We start from the raw sequence: 26,380 nt of genomic DNA, 5'->3' as shown, positions 1-26,380 counted from the left end.
GCAGACTGTCAAATCAAGGCTCTCCTTCAATATAAAGTTGTTTTTGACGAAAGCTTGTCAGTTTGAAAATAACTTATCTAAATTACTTCACAAACCCCAAACACCGGCCTGGTCTGCTTGGTCCCGGAAGTATCGCGATGTTGCGCCTCTGGGTTTAGAAACTCTGTGGTTTTACTGCCACTCCGATACCTCTCCTTTGCTCTCTCTCAATATTCCCATCCCCCCACTTTGTGTGGATGTCGACGTTACCAAAACGCTACTTAGAGAACCCACCGAAGTAAACCTTGGAGAAAACTGCCAGCACTGATCAAGGGAAAACAGTGACAACACCGAACTCGGCATATAATTAAAGGCAAGGTGCTCCTCGATAACAAATTCCCTTTGACATTTGGTGAGTTTGATATTATAACGTGATCTAATATTTTAGACAGATGTGCCCTGAGAATGTAAATATATAGATTTGCTATGCATATATAAAATATGTAATGGTCATGCATGGTTAAAAATATTACAGATGGATAAACTAGGCTACACGTTGCACGCCATAGATCCAAGGGCAAATAAAACAAGACAATAGTGTTTGTGTGTAGGTAGCAATGCGGCTTGATGTGTGCAACAATGTAGCCTTATCGCGGTTGCAACGGCTTTGGATCTAAATGATACATTATAAAACATGACAGGGACCGAGAGTGAGTGCAAAGGAATTGCTGCCGACCTCTTGTCCCGGCTATACATTTTTCCTACTCATGCAGCAACATTTCGGCTGTTGGTAAAGGTTCGTGCTGCTCAAAATGGTGTCGGGACGTTGAATGTGTGACATAAAAAAACCAAGTACATTTCTGAGCGCTGTAATTATTTCAGGACCGCGTCCACATGATAGAGAGGACAGATAGTTTTCCCTATTTATTTTACTTTCACACATCAGCTGAATCCAAGTCAATCTTTCAGTTTGATATAGGACAGGAGCTGACATTCATTGATGTGTTGTAGACCTATGCTGCAATAGCTGCCAGGGAAATGTTTTGTTATTACTTTTCTCTATTTGCGGTGGTGATTATCTTTTGGAAAGTAGGCTATTACCATGGCAAAATAGCCCCTTAAGTAGCTATGAAGTTACAATAGGCCTAGGTGGGAAAATTGTGCTTTGTGCAAGGTAAAAAAATAGGCCTATGATCAAATTTAAACTGTTCAGTGATAATAATAAAACGCCTAATATTCATAATATAAGCATGCATAATAAAAATGATACTGTAATAACACTACAATATAACGAGAATAAGAATAATACCACAAGTATTGTAGTCGTGATTTTTCATTTTTGAAGGAACAGATCACTAGCCAATAGCCTGTTGCATGTCCAAACAATTCACATTTTGAAAAATGTAGATGTCATTTGCTGCTGCTTTAGAGAGGATGAGCAATCGTTAACAAAACCAAATATGTTGCTTTATTGACAATGCACTTTGCTTTAGGACTTTAAAACCATAATTTAGGCCTGTGTAGGCTTGCCACCTTTGTGCATCTGAAATGGCACCCTATCCCTACATAGTGCACTATGTTTGACTAGAGCCCTATGGGGAGCCTTAAGGGGATGTTAGTAAGATGACACAAGGGGTGCATCTGAAATGGCACCCTTGGGCTAGGGGAATAGGGTGCCATTTTGGATGCACACATTGTGTTGTGTTGGGTTGGTAACACCCCTTTATTGTTCTGGAAGGACAGGATGCACTGGCATGAGTGTCATCTTTATATTGTTGAAACCTGAGAATCTATACAGACTTGTCTCTTTTGCCTTAGATTTAGTGTAAAATAAAATGCAAGCATCTGTATTTGAGATCTATCCCTTTCACTGTGCACTGGTAGCTACACTTGCAGTTACTTATATTTGCAGATACTACAGTTAACTGATGTAGGTTACAGAAAGGGCTAGATAGAGATTTGGGGGTATATCAACTACTTTCAATGTTGTTTTCAATTGCCAAGTACTGTATCTGCAGTGATATAACCCACTACACTCCTCCTGCCTCTCCTGGCTTTATCAAACCATGGATGTGCTTCACAATCACCCCTTGGGCTCTCCCTGCCTTTACCAACAACACAAGGGAGGGAGCGAGAGAAAATAATGACTGAGCAGAGCAATAGAGGAGAACGAGAGAGAGTGATGAACCAACATGCTCGCGGCTATGACCAACTGAACAATTCCCCTGTCTCTGTCTTTGAAGACACCCCAGGGATGTTGAGGAATTTTTTCTTTGCTGTTTTTTCTTCAAATGTTTTATTTATATCCCACTTTATCTCTCCACGCTGTGTATGTGTCTTTCTCGTTGGTTTACCTGAGGCTGATGGGGATCTCCAAAGCTCACTGAGTCATGCAGCAAGGCCTAGGGCAGAGGCACTGAGTCTAGTCTAGCTTAATGTCTCAATGTCACAATCTGCTTTTTTTGTGGTTTGTTTCACATCTACCATAAAGCGACTCTACAGAGATGACTTGTAAAAATGTAATAAAAACTCAGAGATGACTGCATTGGGTTAGCACTGGACACTGTGAACAGACACACTGGCAACACAGGGCATTGTGGGATTTGTAGTTTGGTGTGAAAAGGCTCATGCTGTCCTCACCACAGGACTGCAAGTCACATCAAACATGATGACCCACATGGTCATGAACCTGAAAACATCCTTCAGTGTAGCAGAGCCATGTTCAATAGGCAAACATTGTGGAACATTTTTAGATAGAAATGCCATGAATCCCTATTCCACCTGTCAGAGGCATGTTAGTTCTACATAACATATTTCTACCTGAACGGTCCAGTTCCACTTCGTTGTGGCCTGAAGAACATGTTCCAGGTGTACACTGTGGCGAAGTATTGTGTCGCGCGAGGTGAATCTGCTGCGCCACCATCTGTGGGTGCTGCTGCTGTGTGATCTGCTGGGCTCCAGCGGGCAGTGAGACAAAACACACCACAGAGATGTAGAGATGCTCCAATGTAATAAACTCTGTGGAAAGGCACTTGTTCCCGTGTTACTGTTTTTAATGTGTCTAAATGGCTGATTTCTTTGTTAATGATACACCGTTTCTCATTGTTTAATGTCTCGTGTAGCTCAGTTGGTAGAGCATGCAAGGGTTGTGGGTTCGATTCCCATGGGGGACCAATAATAAAAAAAAAAGTATGAAAATGTATGCACTCAGTACTGTAAGTCACTCTGGATAAGAGCATCTGCTAAATGACCCACCCTGTTCCACCATGTCCCGTTAAAACGGTTGTTTCTGCAAGTCCTTTATCTGGATACATAGTATATTGTAATTAATGTGTTGTTGGCCAGTGGCTGCTTGTAGTGAAAGGCACATTGCTGTAAAGTTGCTTTGAAGTTTTATCCGCTAATAGTTATAGTTAAGATTGGAAGAAGGGGAGCTGGTCATTAATCTGTATTTAGGGGAAATTCAATCGCGAGTGAAGGGGAGGGGTCAGGTCAGTAGGAGGATTGGACCCGGCAGTAGGAAGCTGATTGGCTCGTTGCTCGGTCGTCTGGGACAGATGTGTCAGAGGGAATCTCAACTCTCTCTCACCTTAGGTAGCCCTGGGCTACTGAAACAAGTCTCCACAAACGCATATTGTCGAACACGCACAACCCAAACACACAGCAGGCAAAAACACTTGCAACTCACACACACACACAAATTCTTTCTCTCTCTCTCTAACACACGCAAAGTGCACACACTCTCTCACACAGGTGAATCCAGGTGCAAGCTATTGTAAGAATATTTCCTATGTTTCTCACCCTGATTTTCTTTGGCGTCTGTGTTATTGAAGAGTAACATCACCTGCTAACACTGATCCCTTATTGATGTCACTTTTTAAATCTACTCCAATCAGTGTTGATGAAAGGGAGGAGACAAGTTAAAGGATGTTTAAGCCTTGCGATGTGGATTGTGTATGTGTGCCATTCAGAAGGTGAATGGGTAAGACATAAGCATTTAAGTGCATTTCAACGGGGTATGGTAGTAGGTGCCCGGCGCACTGGTTTGTGTCAAGAACTACAACGCAGGTTGATTTTTCACGCTCAACCATTTCCTGTGTGTATCAAGAATAATCCACCACTGGCTTCCCGGGTGGCGCAGTGGTTAAGGGCGCTGTACTGCAGCGCCAGCTGTGCCACCAGAGACTCTGGGTTTGCGCCCAGACTCTGTCGTGACCGGGAGGTCCTAGGGGCGATGCCCAGCGTCGTCCGGGTTAAGGAGGGCCGGTAGGGATATCCATGTCTCATTGCGCACCAGCGACTCCTGTGGTGGGCCGGGCACAGTGCAAGCTAACCAAGGTTGCCAGGTGCACGGTGTTTCCTCCGACACATTGGTGCAGCTGGCTTCCGGGTTGGATGCGCGCTGTGTTAAGAAGCAGTGCGGCTTGGTTGGGTTGTGCATCGGAGGACGCATGACTTTCAACCTTCGTCTCTCCCGAGCCCGTACGGGAGTTGTAGCGATGAGACAAGATAGTAGCTACTAAAACACCACTCAAAGGACATCAACTTGACACAACAGTGGGAAGCATTGGAGACATGGGTCAGCATCCCTGTAGGTAGAGTCCATGGCCCAATGAGGGGGTGCAACTCAGTATTGGGAATATTTTCCTAATATTTGGTATACTCAGTGTGCATACACACCTCAAAGTTATGAGGCGTGTAGGCTCACAGTGAATAGAGAAGTCTCTTGGCTGACTGCTGGCTGAGGAATAATTTTCTCCGGGAGGAAAGCCATCTTGAGATGGTTCCTATTCTCAAATTGAGGAGAGAGAGAAATTGCGATTCCTTGGCGGGTTCTATGCGGGCTCTAGTTAAAACTAGTGCACTATATAGGAGGGTGCCATTTCGGATGCATCGTAATCCCCTCTCTCCACAGCCCTGCAGTTCCTGTAACTGCTCGGTTTTGCTGTAAAGGAGGCACAAAAAACTCACCCCTCTCTCTACCGCTGACGTCATGGGTTCACTCCTTTCCTGTCTTCCTCTCTTCACCTAACCTCCACATGTTCATTTGAGCCCCTCCCTTCATTTGTGTGCTGTGTTTTGATGCAGAGCTGAGGAGCTGACAGACACGGTTATTTTCTATGGGGGAGATCTGCTGGAATGTGTGTACAGAATTCTCCGCTGCTGTTCCGTAGGCCTCCTCCTGTGGAATGATGGAATGTCGGAGTTGTTCTTTTGGAATGTTGTACCTCTGAACCCTGTCGAGGAGGCTGCCAAAGGGTGTGTGTTCGAGTCTACAATGACTCCGTAACATGCCCATAGGATTAGGGCTGTGGCGGTCACAACATTTTGCCGGCTGGTGATTGTCAAGCAAATAACGGTCGGTCTCATGGTAATTGACCATTTAACATAAACACATTTAGCATCTCTTTGCTTACACACATAGCCTCCAAGTCATTTTAAAAAGTCTAATAAATACAGTTGAAGTCAGAAGTTCACATACACTTAGGTTGGAGTCATTAAAACTCGTTTTTTCAACCACACCACAAATTTCTTGTTAACAAACTATAGATTTGACAAGTCGGTAAGGACATCTACGTTGTGCATGACACAAGTAATTTTTCCTACAATTATTTACAGACAGATTATTTCACTTAATTCACTGCATCACAATTTCAGTGGGTCAGAAGTTCACATGCACTAAGTTGACTGTGCCTTTAAACAGCTTGGAAAATTGTGAAAAGGATGTGGAAAAGGATGTTATGGTTTTAGAAGCTTCTGATAGGCTCATTGACATAATTTGAGTCAATTGGAGGTGTACCTGTGGATGTATTTCAAGGCCTATCTTCAAACTCAGTGCCTCTTTGCTTGACATCATGGGAAAATCCAAAGAAATCAGCCCAGACCTCAGAAAACAAATTGTAGACCTCCACAAGTCTGGTTCATTCTTGGGAGCAATTTCCCAAGAATGTGGGGGTGCTTTGCTGCAGGAGGAGCTGGTGCACTTCACAAAATAGATGGCATCATGAGGTGGGAAAACGATGTGGATATATTGAAGCAACATCAAGACATCAGTGAGGAAGTTAAAGCTTGGTTGCAAATGGGTCTTCCAAATGGACAATGACCCCAATCATATTTAATGGCAATGGCAAATTTAATGGCAACGCTACAAAATACTATTTGAGTGTATGTAAACTTCTTACCCACTGGGAATGTGATGAAAGAAAGAAATCTGAAATAAATCATTCTCTCTACTATTATGACATTTCACATTCTTAAAATAAAGTGGCGATCTGACCTGAAACAGGGAATTTTTACTAGGATTAAATGTCAGGAATTGTGAAAAACTGAGTTTAAATGTATTTGGCTATCTAAACTTCCGACTTCAACTGTGCTTGTAATGTAGCCTACACCTTCACAATAAATCCAATATATATTTTAGACGGGTTTAAAGAAGCATGATATGAAGAAAATATCTTTCAGAAGAAAATAATAGCATAGAGTAGGGTTGGGTGATATGGCCAAAATCTCATATACATAGATGTGAGTTGAAACGGCAGCTGTTCTCTCATCTTCCTGATTCTTTGCCTCTTGCAACTGAGTCGGGCGTTTGTTTTGAGCACTCGACTGTACTTTTTGGGGTCTCAACCATAGACTCTCTCCGTACTGTTTCACATGATTCTTGCGTAGGTCGTAAGAGGTTAGTGGGATTTGAGCCTGTTGTCGGGATCGGCCTGTGGCATATTTTGCGGTGGACGGTTTTCTGGTCCGTGTCAGACTGCAGGTGGTGACCACAGACCACTTCTCAGTTCCTATGCTTCCTGGCTGATGTTTAGGTCACTTTTGAATGCTGGCGGTGCATTCACTCTAGTGGGAGCATGAGACTGAGTCTACAACCCACACAAGTGGCTCAGGTAGTGCAGCTCATCCAGGATGGCACATCAATGCGAGCTGTGGCAAGAAGGTTTGCTGTGTCTGTCAGCGTAGTGTCCAGAGCATGGAGGCGCTACCAGGAGACAGGCCAGTACATCAGGAGACGTGGAGGAGGCCGTAGGAGGGCAACAACCCAGCAGCAGGACCGCTACCTCCGCCTTTGTGCAAGGAGGAGCAGGAGGAGCACTGCCAGAGCCCTGCAAAATGACCTCCAGCAGGCCACAAATGTGCATGTGTCTGCTCAAACGGTCAGAAACAGACTCCACGAGGGTGGTATGAGGGCCCGACATCCACAGGTGGGGGTTGTGCTTACAGCCCAACACCATGCAGGACGTTTGGCATTTGCCAGAGAACACCGAGATTGGCAAATTCGCCACTGGCGCCCTGTGCTCTTCACAGATGAAAGCAGGTTCACACTGAGCACATGTGACAGTTTGGAGACGCCGTGGAGAACGTTCTGCTGCCTGCAACATCTTCCAGCATGACCGGTTTGGCAGTGGGTCAGTCATGGTGTGGGGTGGCATTTCTTTGGGGGGCTGCACAGCCCTCCATGTGCTCGCCAGAGGAAGCCTGACTGCCATTAGGTACCGAGATGAGATCCTCAGACCCCTTGTGAGACCATATGCTGGTGCGGTTGGCCCTGGGTTCCTCCTAATGCAAGACAATGCTAGACCTTATGTGGCTGGAGTGTGTCAGCAGTTCCTGCAAGAGGAAGGCATTGATGCTATGGACTGGCCCGCCCCTTCCCCAGACCTGAATCCAATTGAGCACATCTGGGACATCATGTCTCGCTCAATCCACCAACGCCACGTTGCACCACAGACTGTCCAGGAGTTGGCGGATGCTTTACTCCAGGTCTGGGAGGTGATCCTTCAGGAGACCATCCGCCACCTCATCATCAGGAGCATTCTCAGGCATTGTAGGGAGGTCATACAGGCACGTGGAGGCCACACACACTACTGAGCCTCATTTTGACTTGTTTTAAGGACATTACATCAAAGTTGGATCAGCCTGTAGTGTGGTTTTCCACTTTAATTTTGAGTGTGACTCCAAATCCAGACCTCCATGGGTTGATAAATTTCCATTGATAATTTTTGTGTGATTTTTGTTGTCAGCATATTCAACTTTGTGAAGAAAAAAATATTTAATTCATTCAGATCTTGGATGTGTTATTTTAGTGTTCCCTTTATTTTTTGGAGCAATGTATATCGTCATATCGCCCAGCCCTAGCATAGTTGTCCTTATGTTAGGTCCTGTGATGGCTATGCCCAATGGCTGTTGGCTACACTAGTTAATTTATCAGACAAGATTTGTTTAGAATTCCATGGAATATTTTATATCGTTTTATAGTATGAAGGATACAGTTGAACAAAGCTGAATAAAATATATATATCATCTCCAAATGATTTGAGGGAGTGCGCACATGCGGCTATTTTGTGTTGAGCGGTTAACAAAGAAATAGGTACTCCTATATGCTTAATTTAGAGTTATTCATGTAACTTGTTCTACAAACGTTGGACTATATGTATTGATTTTTAATACATTGTAAGGCTGCATGATGAAACTCTAATGATGATTTGGTAGGCTACCAATGACCAGCAGCAGCATCAGAGCTTGGAGAAGCCTATTTACCGTGACTAAACGGTCATGTGGAATTTGACATTATGGCCGCCGGTGTGGCGTTAACACGGTCACCACAACAGCCCTTCCTAGGATGCCTATCGGCTCTTAACCTGTAGGGTCATAGCTTTATCTCCATAGGTACAGCCAGGTATGTCGAAAGAGACAAATCTTTAAATTACAATTCTACTAATTTCTCATCACTTATAGTTGAGGATTCAGCACTGGACCTCAACAAAAAGAAAAACTATGGAGTGAGCTCGGAAAACATTGTTTGCTTTGACCCGATCATAAGTCACTCTCTCCCTCTTGCTCTGCCATTTTGTTTACCTTGATCCAAGTGTCAGCGTCTGAGGAAACTAGAACAGCTTCCGTCGTGCTTCCCATGGCTGGTAAACAAACACTTGTTTGCAGTCAGGGAGAGAGAAGTTAATTAATTCTCATCTCCTTCTTGGAGGCACACTTGTGCTCGATACATGGGGCCTGGCGACAGACAGCCCACAGCAATCAGGAGTAGAGGCTGCAATGCATTCCAATCATGCACGGCTACAACGCTCCCCCAATAGTGTTCTACACTCCAGTCGTCTCTCCTCTACATCTATTAAAGTGTTGCTCTCAGTGGCGTGTGCTACTAAAAGGAGAATTATAAAAGGCAATAGATGGTTCTGTGTGATCGGGTGAGGAATGAGTAATTCAGAATTGTGCAAGTCATCACATTGACCTTCTAACCTGGCTGTCCTACATATCAAGGTATTATCCTGGATGGGATCAGATCTATGTAGATGTATGGTATACACAGTAGAGGTCGACCGATTAATTAGGGCTGATTTCAAGTTTTCATAACAATCGGAAATCTGTATTTTTGGATGCCGATTTCTGCCTATTTTTTTACTATATTTTTTTACACATTTTACTAGGCAAGTCAGTTAAGAACACATTCTTATTTTCAATGACGGCATAGGAACGGTGGGTTTACTGCCTTGTTCAGGGGAAGAAAGACAGATTTTTACCTTGTCAGCTCTGGGATTCAATCTTGCAACCTTACGGTTACCTAGTTCAACTCTCTAACCACCTGCCTCTCATTGCACTCCACAAGGAGCCTGCCTGTTACGTGAATGCAGTAGAAGCCAAGGTAAGTTGCTGGCTAGCATTAAACCGATCTTATAAAAAACAATCAATCAATCATAATCACTAGTTAACTACACATGGTTGATGATATTACTAGTTTATCTAGCGTGTCCTGCGTTGTATATAATCGATGCAATGCTGGCGGATGATTTAACAAAAGTGCATTTGCGAAAAAAGCACAATCGTTGCACGACTGTACCTAACCATAAACACCAATGCCTTTCTTAAAATCAATACACAGAAGTATATATTTTTAAACCTGCGAACTAATTTGGCAGAATTGTACGTAATTATGACATAACATTGAGGGATGTACAATGTAACAAGAATATTTAGACTTAGGGATGCCACACGTTAGATAAAATACGGAACGGTTCCATATTTCACTGAAAGAGTAAACGTTTTGATTTTTAAATTATAGTTTCCGGATTTGACCATATTAATGACCAAAGGCTCGTATTTCTGTGTGCTATGTTATAATTAAGTCTATGATTTGATCGAACAGTCTTGACTGAGCGATGGTAGGCAGCAGCAGGCTCTTAAGCATTCATTCAAACAGCACTTTCGTGCGTTTTGCCAGCAGCTCTTCGCAAGCACAGCACTGTTTATGACCTCAAGCCTATCAGCTTAATGGCTGGTGTAACCGATGTGAAATGGCTAGCTAGTTAGCAAGGTGCACTCTAATAGCGTTTCAAACGTCACTCGCTCTGAGACTTGGAGTAGTTATTCCCCTTGCGCTGCAAGGGCCGCGGCTTTTGTGGAGCGATGGGTAACGGTGCTTCGAGGGTGGCTGTTGTCGATGTGTTCCTGGTTCGAGCCCAGGTAGGGGCGAGGAGAGGGACGGAAGCTATACTGTTACACTGGCAATACTAAAGTGCCTATAAGAACATCCAATAGTCAAAGGTATATGAAATACAAATGGTATAGAGAGAAATAGTCCTATAAATACTATATTAACTACAACCGAAAACCTCTTACCTTGGAATATTGAAGTCTCATGTTAAAAGGAACCACCAACTTTCATATGTTCTCATGTTCTGAGCAAGGAACTCAAACGTTAGCTTTTTTACATGGCACATATTGCACTTTTACTTCTCCAACACTTTGTTTTTGCATTATTTAAACCAAATTGAACATGTTTCATTATTTATTTATTTGAGGCTAAATTGATTTTTATTGATGTATTATATTAAGTTAAAATAAGTGTTCATTCAGTATTGTTGTAATTGTCATTATTACAAATATTTAAAAAATTGGCCGATTTTTTTTTTTTTTTTTTTTTTTTTTTTTTTTTTTTTTAATTGGTATCGGCTTTTTCTGGTCCTCCAATAATCGGCGTTGAAAAATCATAATGGATCGACCTCTAATACACAGTATTATAAACTGGGTGGTTCGAGCCCTGAATACTGATTGGCTGACGTGTGGTTAATCAGACCATATACCATGGGTAAACATTTATTTTTACTGCTCTAATTACGTTGGTAACCAGTTTATAATAGCAGTAAGACACGTTGGCTGTTTGTGGTATATGGCCAATATACCACGGCTAAGGACTGTATCCAGACACTCTGCGTTGCGTCGTGCTTAAAAACAGCCCTTTGTCATGGTATATTGGCCATATACCACACCTCATCGGTTCTTATTGCTTAAATACACTCTGGTGGCATGGCTTTCAAGTGTCATGGATCATTAAATTCAATTATATTGCTTTGTTTGGTTTCCTTCCACCCACAGTTTTTTTGCATTTGCGCATCTGTCATGCTGTTATGTGTGCACTGTGCTTCTACTTTAGAGGTGACCTACCTTGGCTTCTTCTGTTCAATTATCATGACCTATCTCCTCACTCTTTCTCCACCTCCCTCTCTTTACCCCTTCTGTCTCCCCCTCTCTCTCTCCTTCCCCCCTCAATGTCTCCTTCCATCTCTCTGCTTATGCTACAGTCATACCCTCTCACTGCTACCTCTCTTCCAGTTTCTCTGCTTTTGTTATAATCATGGTCCTTTTGTTCATTTTCACAGATTTGCATTGCCATTTCCTCCTCCGCTCCTACACTAGCATTGCCCCGAGAATGGCCGGCGGGCACCCCACCAACCAATTCAGTTTCTTGTACCAACCAGAAAGTGCTCAGAACCTGAAGAGGTCAGTGTAGAACAACTTTGATGCTTTAAGCCCCACATCCTCCCCTACCAGAGTCTGTTCAGGAACGGAATTACGTTACAGAGCGTTGAGCTAGAAATAGATTGTGTAGAATAGGGAATCGTGCCGGCTCTATCCGTTACATTTCTATCTGCAACATTATGAACATTTTAACATCACTGAATAGGCTACAGGTGTGAGATTGAGGTTCACAAACTTTGACCTTGCTGACCTCCAAAGATGTCACCAAATGAATATCTGAAAGTGATGAAAACAAAATTAGCAAAATGGATGACCACATCGTAAGTCCTTAAAGTATGTATATATTACAGTGTAACATGCTGACCAGTTGATTTTGTCCACCCACACCAGGCGCGATCAGTACAAGCAGGTTGAAATAGCAAAACAAACAACAAACTAATTATATTAATTTGGGGACAGGTCGAAATGCATTAAACATTTATGGTAATTTAGCTTGCTTGCTGTTCATTTGTCCTGGGATATATTGCTGTTAATTTGTCCTGGGATATAAACATAGGGTTGTTATTTCACCTGAAACGCACAAGGTCCTCTACTCCGACAATTAATCCACAGATAAAATGGTCAACTGAGTTTGTTTTTAGTCATCTCTCCTCTTTCAGGCTTCTTCTTCTTTGGACTTTATATGGCGGTTCGCCACGAACTTTAAGGTGCATTACCACCACCAACTGGAGTGTGGACCTCAGTTCATCTTTCAATCACACACGTAGGTATATGCTCCTAAAAATCATTGAGGAGATGGTACATGGATATATGCTCCCAAAAACCAATGAAGAGATGAGAGGCAGGACTTTCAGAGTGTCGAGCATCACAAATAGAACCAAGTTGTATTTTAGCGCCGAGCTACGCAGATGCTCGTGAGCAGTATGGGTGCAATGATTTAATGACCTGTATGTGTACATTTATTTTGCAGCGCATGCGACGCGTCCGGGTCTGGTCAGCATGTAATGGTGTTATATCATTTTTTCCCCTTCTGCAGTATATGCAGGAATGAGTTGGTACCGAATTAACTGAATATATTGTAATTTTATTTCTGCATTTACTCGGTCACAGGGTGGATGATGGATGTTCTGACATGTTCGCTACTTGTTTTTCTGTGTTTGAGATTTTTTGCCTATGACATTATTTTATTTCCCAACCTCTATGCACAGTTTTATGTACAGTACCAGTCACAAGTTGACACAACTACTCATTCAAAGATTTTTCTTTATTTTCACTATTTTCTACATTGCAGAATAATAGTGAAGACATCAACACTATGAATTAACACATGGAATCATGTAGTAAACAAAAGTGTTAAACAAATCAAAATATATTTGGGATTCTTCAAAGTAGCCACCCTTTGCCTTGACAGCTTTGCACACTCTTGGTATTCTCTCAACCAGCTTCAACTGGAATGCTTTTCCAACAGTCTTTAAGGACTTCTCACATATGCTGAGCACTTTTTGGCTGCATTTCCTTCGCTCTGCGGTCCAACTCATCCCAGACCATCTCTATTGAGTTGAGGTCGTGTGATTGTGGAGGCCAGGCCATCTGATGCAGCACTCCTTCACCCTCCTTCTTGGTCAAATAGACCTTACACAGCCTGGAGGTGTGTTGGGTCATTGTCCTGTTGAAAACAAATGATAGTCCCACTTAGCGTAAACCAGATGGGATGGCGTATCGCTGCAGAATGCTGTGGTAGCCATGCTGATTAAATGTGCCTTGAATTCTAAATAAATCACTGACAGTGCCACCAGCAAAGCTCCCCCACATCATCACACCACCTCCTCCATGCTTCACGGTGGGAACCACACATGTGGGGATCATCCGTTCACCTACTCTGTGTCTCACAAAGACACAGCGGTTGTAACCAAAAATCTAAAATTTGGACTCGTCAGACCAGACCAAAGGACAGATTTCCAATGATCTAATGTCCATTGCTTGTGGTTCTTGGCCCAAACAAGTCTCTTCTTATTATTGGTGTCCTTTAGAAGTAGTTTCTTTGCAGCAATTTGACCATGAAGGCCTGATTCACGCAGTCTCCTCTGAACAGTTGATGTTGAGATGAGTCCGTTACTTGAAGTCGGTGAAGCATTTATTTGGGCTGCAATCTGTGGTGCAGTTAACTCTAATGAATGTATCCTCTGCAGCAGAGGTAACTCTGGGTCTTCCTTTCCTGTGGCAGTCCTCATGATAGTTTTTGCATCTGCACTTGAAGACATTTTCAAAGTTCTTGAATTGACTGACCTTCATTACTTTAAGGTGATTTCCTCATGAAGCTGGTTGAGAGAATGCCAAGAATGTGCAACGCTGTCATCAAGACAAAGGATGGCGACTTGAATCATTTGTTTAACACTTTTTGTTATTTCATAGTTTTGATGTCTTCACTATTATTCTACAATGTAAAAAATACTAATATATATATATATAACATTTTGCTTCGGACTGATTGGTCAATATATGCATTTTTGACCGGACACCCTACATATTTTGAGTGAAAACGTAAGTATATGATCCTTCCTCTATATCTCTCTGATACTCAGGGACAGAGGCCTTGTGTTATACAGTGAAGTATAATCCTACACATGGACAAAACATACATGAGTTATGTATGAAAAAACCCAAGGGATTTCAAGCGTCTCCGTGCTATTTTGTGTGTGTATATTTGGACAGCCATTCGCTGGCACTCTGCTGTCATATGAATCCTCTGAGCCCACAGTCTTGATGCTTTTTGTGTGTAGCAGAGCAGCCTGTTTTTCTCAGCAAGAACCCACCAGTTTATTTAGGGAAGGCTGAGGTAGGTGCCGGCCTTACTGCAGTGAGTGGGTAGCAGTTTGGAAGCCCTGCAGTGCTCTACCTGGGAATTATTGTATGTTTCAAGCTAGGTAATATGTACATTATATAATATGCATGATTTATATGTGTAGTACACTGTATATGTGCAACATATAACCAATATATTTGTAGAATATGGCAAATACAGTATTTGTTGTATTTGGCCAATATATTTGTGAAATATGGTCAACATATTGTATAGCCCATATGTGTAGTATATGGCCAACGTAGTATACAGTCAGGTCCAAAATGATTGGCAACCTTGATAAAGATGAACAAATAAGACTGTATAATTTATTTTATACATTCTGAGCTACAGTGCATTTGGAAAATATTCAGACCTTGACTTTTTCAATATGTTGTTACCTTACAGCCTTATTCTAAATTTGATTTTAAAAAATAAATAATTCTCATCAATCTACACACAATACCCCATAATGACAAACCAAAACCAGGTTTAGACATTTTTGCAAATTTACATAATTAAAAAAAAAACTGAAATATAACATTTACATAAGGTTTCAAACCCTTTACTCAGTACTTTGTTGAAGAACCTTTTGCAGCGATTACAGCCTTGAGTTTTCTTGGGTATGACGCTACCATAAACCTGTATTTGCGGAGTTTCTCCCCTTCTCTGCAAATCCTCTCTGTCAGGTTGTCATTGTCTTGGCTGTGTGCTTAGGGTTGTTGTTCTGTTGGAAGGTGAACCTTCGCCCCAGTCTGAGGTCCTGAGTGCTCTGGAGCAGGTTTTCATCAAGGATCTCTCTGTACTTTGCTCTGTTCATCTTTCCCTCAATCCTGACTAGTCTCCCCGTCCCTGCCGCTGAAAACGTCCTCACAGCATGATGCTGCCACCCCCATTCTTCACCGTAGGGATGGTGCCAGGTTTCCTCTAGACTTGACGTTTGGTATTCAGGTCTTTTGTTTCTCATGGTCTGAGAGTCTTTAGGTGCCTTTTGGCAGCAAACTCCAAGCAGGATTTCATGCTCCTTTTACTGAGGAGTGGCTTCCGTCTGGCCACTCTACCATAAATGCCTGACTAGTGGAAGGCTGCAGAGATGGTTGTCCTTCTGGAAGGTCTTCCCATTTCCACAGAGGAACTCTGGAGCTCTGTGAGTGACCATAGGTTTCTCCTCCGATTGCTCAGTTTGGCCGGGCGGCCAGCTCTAGGAAGAGTCTTGGTGGTTCCAAACTTCTTCCATTTAAGAATGATGGAGGCCACTGTGTTCTTGGGGACCGTCATTGCTGCAGACATTTTTTGGTACCTTTCCCCAGGTCTGTGCCTCGACCCAATCTTCTCTCTGAGCTCTATGTACAATTCCTTCGACATCATGGCTTAGTTTTTGTTCTGACACTGTCAACTGCTGGACCTTATATAGACAGGTATGTGCCTTTCCAAAGCTTGACCAATCAATTGAATTTACCACAGGTGGACTCCAATCAAGTTGTAGAAACATCTCAAGGATGATCAATGGAAACAGGATGCAACTGAGCTCAATTTTTAGTATTATTGCGAAAGGTCTGAATACCTATGTAAATAAGGTATTTCTGTTTTTTTGTAATACATTTGCAAAAATTTCTAAACCTGTTTTCGCTTTGTTATTATGGGGTATTGTGTATAGATGAGGATTTTTATTTATTTAAGCAATTTTAGAATAAGGCTGTAATGTAACAAAATGTGGAAAAAGTCAAGGGGTCTGAATACTTTCTGAATTCCCTGTATATTGCATTAACTTGGTAGGTTGCATGTATCTTTTTTTCAATGCCAAACCCACCACACCCACCACTTAATTTCAAAGTCCCTCTTAGCCATGCAAATGAACTGAATCCCCCCAAAAACATTTCCACTGCATTTCAACCCTGCCACAAATGGACCAGTGGACATCATGTCAGTGATTCTCTTGTTAACACAGGTGCGGGTGTTGATGAGGACAAGGCTGGTGATCACTCTGTCATGCTGATTGAGTTCGAATAACAGACTGGAAGCTTCAAAAGGAGGGTGGTGCTTGGAATCATTGTTCTTCCTCTGTCAATCATGGTTACCTGCAAGGAAACATGTGCCGTCATCAGTCATTGCACAAAAAGGGCTTCACAGGCAAGGATATTGCTGCCAGTAAGATTGCACCTAAATAATTTATCGGAGCATCAAGAACTTCGAGAGTGGTTCAATTGTTGTGAAGAAGGCTTCAGGGTACCCAAGAAAGTCCAGCAAGTGCCAAGACCGTTTCCTAAAGTTGATTCAGCTTCGGGATTGGGGCACCACCAATACAGAGCTTGCTCAGGAATGGAAAAAGGCAGGTGTGAGTGCATCTGCACGCACAGTGAGGAAAAGACTTTGAGCATGGCCTGGTGTCAAGAAGGGCAGCAAAGAAGCCACTTCTCTCCAGGAAAAACATCAGGGACAGACTGATATTCTGCAAAAAGTACAGGGATTGGACTGCTGAGGACTGGGGTAAAGTAATTTTCTCTGATGAATCCCCTTTCAGATTGTTTGGGGCATCCGGAGAAAATTTTGTCCGGAGAAGACCGTGTGAGAGCTACCATCAGTCCTGTGTCGTGTCATGCCAACAGTAAAGCATCCTGAGACCATTCATGTGTGGGGTTGATTCTCAGCCAAGGGAGGGAGCTCACTCACAATTTTGCCTAAGAACACAGCCATGAATTAAGAATGGTACCAACACATCCTCCAAGAGCAACTTCTCCCAACCATCCAGGAACAGTTTGGTGACGAACAATGCCTTTTCCAGCATTATGGCGCACCTTGCCATAAGGCAAAAGTGATAACTAAGTTGCTCGGGTAACAAAACATTGATTTTTTGAGTCCATGGCCAGGAAACTCCCCAGACCTTAATCCCATTGAGAACTTGTGGTCAATCAAACAAAAATAGAACTGTTTGGCCATAATGACCATCTTTTATGTTTGGAGGGAAAGGGGAGGCTTGCAAGCCGTTCGCGACCAATCTTTAACTTCCTGACTGATGTCTTGAGATGTTGCTTCAATATATCCACATCATTTTCCTACCTCATGATGCCATCTATTTTGTGAAGTGCAACAGCCCCTCCTGCAGAAAAGCACCCCCACAACATGATGCTGCCACCCCCATGCTTCACGGTTGGGATGGTGTTCTTCGGCTTGCAAGCCTCCCACTTTTTCCTCCAAACATAACGATGGTCATTATGGCCGAACAGTTCTATTTTTGTTTCATCAGACATTTCTCCAAAAAAGTACAATATTTTTCCCCATGTACAGTTGCAAACCATAGTCTGGCTTTTTTTATGGCGGTTTGGAGCTGTGGTTTCTTCCTTGCTGAGCGGCCTTTCAGGTTATGTTGATATTGGACTTGTTTTACGGTGGATATAGATCATTTTGTACCTGCATCTTCACAAGGTCCTTTACTGTTGTTCTGAGATTGATTTGCACTTTTCGCAAAGTACGTTCATCTCTAGGAGACCGAACGCGTCTCCTTTCTGAGCGGTTTGACGACTGCGTGGTCCCATGGTGTTTATACTTGCGTACAATTGTTTGTACAGATGAACGTGGTGCCTTCAGGCGTTTGGAAATTGCTCCAAACGCCTGAAGACTGCTTACAGTCCCCTCTGTTCCATAAGGTGTATTTGTATCTGTTTTTTTAAATAAAATTTTACTGTACTGCTTGCATGAGTTACTTGATGTGGAGTAGAGTTCCATGTAGTCATGGCTCGATGTAGGACTGTGCACCTCCCATAGTCTGTTCTGTACATGGTGACTGTGAAAAGACCTCTGGTGTAGAGGTCGACCGATTTTCTGATTTTTCGAAACCGATTATTGGAGGACCAAAAAAGCCGATACCGATTTTATTTTTAAAACATTTTGTAACTTTTTTTTAAGTATATGTGTAATAATGACAATTGCAACAATACTGAATGAATACTTATTTTATCTTAATATAATACATAAATAAAAATCTATTTAGTCTCAAATAAATAATGAAACCTGTTCAATTTGTTTTAAATAATACAAAAACAGTGTTGGGGAAGAAATTAAGAGCTTTTTTACATGGCACATATTGCAAACGTTTCAGTTCCTTGCTCAAAACATGAGAACATATGAAAGCTGGTGGTTCCTTTTAACATGAGTTTCAATATTCCCAGTTAAGAAGTTGTAGGTTGTAGTTATTATAGGACTATCTCTCTATACCATTTGTATTTCATATACCTTTGACTATTGGATGTTTTGTATAGGCACTATAGTATTGCCAACCTAATCTCGGGAGTTGATAGGCTTGAAGTCATAAACAGTGCTGTGCTTCAAGCATTGCGAGGAGCTGCTGGCAAATGCAGGAAAGTGCTGTTTGAATGAATGCTTACGAGCCTGCTGCTGCCTACCACCGCTCAGTCAGACTGCTCTATCAAATATCAAATAATAGACTTAATTATAATATACTAAACACACAGAAATAAGAGCCTTTGGTCATTTAATATGGTCAAATCTGGAAACTTATCGTTTTGAAAACAAAACGTTTATTCTTTCAGTGAAATATGGAACCCGTTCCGTATTTTATTGAACGGGTGGCATCCCGTATTGCTGTTACATTGCACAACCTTCAATCTTATGTCATAATTATGTAAAATTCTGTCAAATGAATTACGGTCTTTGTTAGGAAGAAATGGTCTTCACACAATTCGCAATGAGCCAGGCAGCCCAAACTGCTGCATACACCCTGACCCAGCTTGCACAGAACACAAGAGAAGTGACACAATTTCCCTAGTTAATATTGCCTGCTAACACACATTTATTTTAACTTAATATGCAGGTTTAAAAAATATAGTTGTGTATTTAATTTAAGGAAGGCATTGATGTTTATGGTGAGGTACATTGGTGCAAAAAAAAAAAATATCTTGCAAATGCGCTTGTTAGATCATCACCCGTTTGGTGAAGTAGGCTGTGATTCGATGATAAATTAACAGGCACGGCATCGATTATTTGCAACGCAGGTCAAGCTAGATAAACTAGCGATTATGTTAAGATTGGTGTTTAATGCTAGGTAGCAACTTACCTTAGCTCCTTGCTGCACTCGCGTAATAGGTGGTCAGCCTGCCTCGCAGCCTCCATGTGGAGTGCAATGTAATCGGTGTCCAAAAATGCCGATTTACCTTATTATTATTATTATTATTATTATTTATGTTTTATTTTTATGTAAACTTGAAATCGGCCCTAATCGGCCATGCTGTGTTTTGACTTTTCACATCAATGGTCACACAGCTGATGAGGAAACCAGGGTTGTGTTATTGTTCATTAGGCAAAATGGAAACAGGACGGGCCTACCTCATTTTTGCTGTCTGTTGCAAAATGTTTTAAAACCTTAAATGCCCTAATGAACACAATCTACGTATGTTGCCAGTTTTGATTCATATCCAATAAGAACAAAAAGGAAGCAAATGGGCCAAAACCGGAAGGGACTACCTGAACTATTCCAATAAGAAAAGCTTGTTTTCATTTTACATTTCTAAATGTTTTGCTACGGTGTTCACGAATGAATACAACCATGCTGCGAGTGGAAGGGTGACAGGGTCCATGTGAAAGGTCACATGGATCCCTTCAGGAAGGCATTTTCTCTCACACGTCAAGTGTGCACACATATTCTTGTGTATTTTTTAAAATCTGACTTAGTATTATTGCATTGTTGAGGAAAAGCCTGTAAGTAAGCATTTCACTGTACTGTTTACAGCTTTGATTCAATTCCACACACACACACACACTAGGAGAGATCTCTCTAATGTGAGGGAGGTCATTTTGTTCCTGGTATACCCTCTAGACTGGGGATAGGCTCCTGGCTGCTTGGGTTACAAATAGGACATTATACATTTTTGTCAATAACCAGACACTCTTATCCAGAGTGACTTACAGGAGCAATTAGGCTTAAGTGCCTTGCTCAAGGGTACATCAACAGATTTTTCACTTAGTCAGCTCGGGGACTCAAACCAGAGACCTTCCTTTCGGTTACTTGCCCAATGGTCTTAGCCTAGTGGTTAACTGCCTCCTAGAACGAAGAGAGAAGTGTGTGTGTGTGTCAAATCAAATGTTTTTTGTCACATACACATGGTTAGCAGATGTTAATGCGAGTATAGCGAAATGTGGGTGCTTCTAGTTTCGACAGTGCAGTGATATCTAATTCACAACAACTACCTTATACACACAATTGTAAATGGATGGAATAAGAATATGTACATATAAATATATGGATGAGCGATGGCCGTGCAGCATAGGCAAGATGCAATGATTACCGTATATCCTGTCTAGGACTTGAACCCCGTTCTGCTAGCGCCAAATACAAATCAACAGAAATCTCATGAATCAAATTAAAGTATTAGGTACCATTTTAAAGATACAATTCTCGTTAATCCAGCCACAGTGTCTGATTTAAAAAATGCTTTACAGCGAAAGTTCCACAAAAAATTGTTTGGTCACCACCAAAACCCAGCCATTTTACCAGCCAACGAGAGGAGTCACAAAAAGCACAAATAGACATAACATGAATCACTAACCTTTGATTATCTTCATCAGATGACACTCATAGGACCTCATGTTACACAATACAAAGTAAAGTTCATATTTATATCCAAAAATCTTAATTTACATTGGCGTGTTACGTTCAGTAGTTCCAAAACATGCAGTGATATTGCAGAGAGCCACATGAATTCACAGAAATACTCATTATAAATGTTGATAAATTCAAGAGTTATGCATGGAACTTTAGATACACCTCTCCTTAATGCAACCGCTGTGTCAGATTTTTTTAAACTTACCGGGAAAAGCATAATCTGAGAACGGCGCTCAGAGCCCAAACCAGCCAGAGAAATATCTGCCATGTTGGGTAGTCAACATTATTCATAAATAGCATTATAAATATTCACTTACCTTTTGATCTTCATCAGATTGCACTTCCAGGAATCGCAGTTCCACAATAAATTCTTGTTTTGTTCGATAATGTCCATTTTATGTCCAATAGCTTCTTTTGTTAGGGCGTCTGGTAAACAAATCCAAAAGCGCGATCTGATCCAGTCGGACGAAAAGTTGAAAAAGTTATATTACAGGTCGAAGAAACTTGTCAAACTAAGTATAGAATCAATCTTTAGGATGTTATCATAAAAGTTCAATAATGTTCCAACCGGAGAATTCCATTGTCTGTAGAAAAGCCATGGAACGCAGGTTGCTCTCATGTGGTTGACATCTAGTGGTACTGTGTATTCGATAGGGGTGAGTTCAAAAACTACAAACCTCAGATTTCCCAGTTCCTGTTTGGATTTTTTTCTCAGGTGTTTGCCTGACATATGAGTTCTGTTATACTCACAGACATCATTCAAATAGTTTTAGAAACTTCAGTGTTTTCTATACAATACCAATACTAATAATATGCATATATCAGCATATGGGACTGAGTAGGAGGCAGTTCACTCTGGGCACGCTATTCATCCAAAAGTGAAAATGCTGCCCCCTATCCCAAAGATGATATACATATGAGATGAGTAATGTAGGATATGTAAACATTATTAAAGTGACATCATACCTTTTATTAAACCCATTTATTAAAGTTGCCAGTGATTTGGGTCTGCATGTTGGCAGCAGCCTCTCTGTTAGTGATGGCTGTTTAGCAGTCTGTTGGCCTTGAGATGGAAGCTGATTTACAGTCTCTCGGTCGCAGCTTTGATGCACCTGTACTGACCTCGCCTTCTGGATGATAGCAGGGTGAACAGGCAGTGGCTTGGGTGGTTGTTGTCCTTGATGATCTTTTTGTTCTTCCTGTGTAATTAGGTGTTGTCGGTGTCCTGTAGGGCAGGTAGTTTGCCCCCCGGTGATGCGTTGTGCAGACCGCACCACCCTCTGGAAAGCATTGTGGTTGAGGGAGGTGCAGTTGCCTTACCAGGCAGTGATACAGCCCGACAGGATGCTCTCGATTGTGCATCTGTAAAAGTTTGAGGGATTTAGGTGACAAGCCAAATTTCTTTAGCCTCTTGAGGTTGTAGAGGCGCTGCTGCGCCTTCTTCACCATGCTATCTGTGTGGGTGGACCATTTCAGTTTGTCTGTGATGTGTATGCCGAGGAACTTAACTTTCCAACTTCTCCACTACTGTCCCGTCGATGTGGATAGAGGGGTGCACCCTCTGCTGTTTCCTGAAGTCCATGATCATCTCCTTTGTTGATGTTGAGTGAGAGTTTTTTTCCTGACATTACACACCTCCCTATAGGCTGTCTCGTCATTGTTGGTAATCAAGCTTGCAACTGTTGTGTCATCTGCAAACTTGTCTGTGTGAGAGAGAGAGAGAGAACGAGTAGTCTTGCAAACCTTCTTTGAAATATTGAACGAGCTAAATATGAATGGCTGTCAAGAGAGACGGAGAGTATGTGTGTGCGTGTGGTTTTTCAGATGTCTTTAAGCTGTGGAACACTTCCAAGATGGATACCTCTGAGCTTAAGCATATTCTCAATGAATAATTATTGAATGCCATGACTTTCTTCTCACCATATGTTTATATCTCGCTCTGTCTCTTGGTCTGTTCTCTGTCTGTTCTCCTTACAGTAAGGGTAGACTATCTTCCAACATGAATCCTGTGTACAGTCCTGTCCAGCCCGGGACACCGTACGGCAACCCTAAGAACATAGCATACGCAGGTGAGTGCCAAATCAACATCAGCCACAATGCCATACCAATACTGTGTGTGTATGCATGTGTGTAGGAGTGCGCATGCCCCGCCCACCTAAAGGTTTGTAATGACCTCTCAAACACACTTCAGTAATGGCTGACATGGAACACATTGGCATAGATAGATCACACATAGATCCGTTGCATCTATAAAAACAATAATGCTTCGTCAGGGATTCAACTCACCTTCTAGACGCTAATGAAAGTCTACATACCCTTTGCATAGTCTTCACATTTAGCTGCCTTGACTTCAAAATAGGAATACATTAGATTTCTTCCCTTCAGATTTACACAACCTACTCCACATTTTCAAAGTGAAAGACAAATTATAGAAAATCTTGCAAATAATAACAAAAAAATAGATCAGTATTGATTGCATGTCTCCAAGCACCTTTGACTGCCATTACAGATGCTACCAATCTTGCACAACGCTTACGGTAACATATTCTCAGTAAATTTGTTTGGGGATTGTTGACGGACAACAATGTTCAAATCTTGTCTCTGATTTTCAAGCAGGATTTAAGGGCTGAGACTGGACCATTAAGGAGCACTCAATACCTCTTGGAAAGCGTGTGTCCCACTGAAAAATAACTGTATCCCATGGTTAGGTTTTCAGCAGACATATTTTTGATCCTGACAAACTCCCCAGTCCCTTCCGGTGACAAGCATACCCATAACATGGTGTTGCCACCACAGTATTTGAAAATCAAAGATCCACCACCATATGGTTATTTTCTGCTTATGCATTGTCATTGACGCCAAACCCACCACTGGTCTTTGATTTTCAAGTATTGTTGTTGCACATTTTGTTGCGTTACAGCCAGAATTTAAAATGGAATAAATTGAGTTTTTTTTAATCATTGGCCTACACACAATAGCCCATAATGTCAAAGTGGAATTATGTTTTTAAAAATGTTTACAAATGTATTACAAATGAATGCCGAACTCTCTTGAGTCAACCCCTATGTTATTGCATGCCTAAATAAGTTCAGGAGTAGAAATGTGCTTATCAAGTCACATAATAAGTTGCATGGACTCGCTCTGTGTGCAATAACAGTGTTTAACACGATTTTTGAATGACTATCCCATCTCTGTACCCCACACATACAATTATCTGTAAGGTCCCTCAGTCGAGCAGTGAATTTCAAACCGATTCAACCACAAAGACCAGGGAGTTTTTCCAATACCTCGCAAAGAAGGGCACCTATTGGTAGATGGGTACAAAGATACAGGCATCCTTCCTAACTCAGTTGCCCGAGAGGATGGAAACCGCTCAGGGATTTTACCATGAGGCCAATGGTGACTTTAAAATAGTTGCAGAGTTTAATGGTTGTAATAGGATAACTGAGGATGGATCAACAACATTGTGGTTACTCCACAATAATAACCTAATTGACAGAGTGAAAAGCGGGAAGCCTGTGCAGAATAAAAATATTCCAAAACATGCATCTGTTTGCAACAAGGCACTAAAGTCATCTGCAAAAAATGTTGCAAAGCAATTCACTTTTTTGTCTGTAATACAAAATGTTATCTTTTGGGGCAAATCCAACACGAACACATTACTGAGTACCACTCTCCATATTGTGTTCTTGTAATCGTTAAGGACTGGGGAGTTTTTCAGGATAGAAAATAAACCGAATGGAGCTGAGCACCTGTGAAATCCTAGGGGAAAACATTGTTCAGTCTGATTTCCACCAGACACTGGGAGAGGAATTCACATTTCAGCAGGACGATAACCTAAAACACAAGGCCAAATCTACACTGGAGTTCCTGAGTGTCAGAGTTAGTTTTGACTTAAATCTGCCAGAAAATCTATGGCAAGACCTGAAAATGGTTGTCTAGCAATGATCAACAACCAATTTGACAGAGCTTGAAGAATTTTGAAAATAATAATGAGCAAATGTTGCACAAGCCATGTGTGGAAAGCTCTTAGAGACTTACCCAGAAAGACTCACAGCTGTAATCGCTGCAATTGACTCAGGGGGTTGAATACTAAGACATATTAGTGTATTATTCTTCGTAAATGGTTTTACAAATATTAGAGTTTTTTGGACATTAGTGTATTTTCTGTAATCCATTTTAATCCCACTTTGTAACACAACAACATTTTGAAAAAGTCACGGAGTGTGAATACTTTCTGAAGGCCCTGTATCTACCGCTACCAGTCTACTGTATCTGCCGCTACCAGTCTACTGTATCTGCCGCTACCAGTCTACTGTATCTGCCGCTACCAGTCTCCTGTACCTGCCGCTACCAGTCTCCTGTACCTTCCGCTACCAGTCTACCGTACCTGCCGCTACCAGTCTACCAGCCTACCGTAGCTGCCGCTACCAGTCTACCGTAGCTGCCGCTACCAGTCTACCGTAGCTGCCGCTACCAGTCTACCGTAGCTGCCGCTACCAGCCTACCGTATCTGCCGCTACCAGTCTACCGTATCTGCCGCTACCAGTCTACCGTACCTTCCGCTACCAGTCTACCGTACCTGCCGCTACCAGTCTACCAGCCTACCGTAGCTGCCGCTACCAGTCTACCGTAGCTGCCGCTACCAGTCTACCGTAGCTGCCGCTACCAGCCTACCGTATCTGCCGCTACCAGTCTACCGTATCTGCCGCTACCAGTCTACCAGTCTACCGTAGCTGCCGCTACCAGTCTACCAGTCTACCGTAGCTGCCGCTACCAGTCTACCGTAGCTGCCGCTACCAGTCTACCGTAGCTGCCGCTACCAGTCTACCGTAGCTGCCGCTACCAGTCTACCGTAGCTGCCGCTACCAGTCTACCGTAGCTGCCTCTACCAGTCTACCGTACCTACCGCTACCAGTCTACCAGTCTACCGTAGCTGCCGCTACCAGTCTACCGTAGCTGTACATTGTAAATATGGTTTTGGCACTGACCCTGGAACTGACTTTGTATATAGCTTCTTCTATTTCTTGTTTTTCTTCTATTTCTTGTGTGTTTTTGTTCTACTTAACTTTTGTATTTTTATAGTACTACTGATATTGATTACTGCATTGCTGGGAAAGAGCTTGCAAGAAAGACATTTCACTGTGCATGTGACAATAAAAACTTGA

The 26,380-nt window shown here is 42.1% G+C and overlaps 1 protein-coding gene across 4 annotated transcripts in view; it reads left to right on the top strand.

Annotated features, from left to right (window-relative positions):
* LOC135548898 (protein FAM168A-like) overlaps window positions 1–26,380 on the top strand; it is a 68,640-nt gene continuing 42,260 nt past the window's right edge. For 2 of the 4 annotated variants that reach the window (XM_064978973.1, XM_064978970.1), the window contains exons 1-3: window positions 2–391; window positions 11,658–11,778; window positions 23,190–23,281. In XM_064978973.1, coding sequence (XP_064835045.1) covers window positions 11,708–11,778; window positions 23,190–23,281 — 163 coding nt within the window. In that variant the 5' untranslated portion in view covers window positions 2–391; window positions 11,658–11,707. Of the gene's footprint in view, window positions 392–11,657; window positions 11,779–23,189; window positions 23,282–26,380 lie in introns of all 4 variants that reach the window. The other 2 variants (XM_064978971.1, XM_064978972.1) reach the window with 2 other exon arrangements.

The sequence above is a fragment of the Oncorhynchus masou genome, chromosome 11 (genome assembly GCF_036934945.1).
Source record: "Oncorhynchus masou masou isolate Uvic2021 chromosome 11, UVic_Omas_1.1, whole genome shotgun sequence".
In the NCBI taxonomy this organism is placed as follows: Eukaryota; Metazoa; Chordata; class Actinopteri; order Salmoniformes; family Salmonidae; genus Oncorhynchus; species Oncorhynchus masou.
Note: the sequence above shows the minus strand (reverse complement) of the source record. Positions and strands in the feature narration are given on the sequence as shown.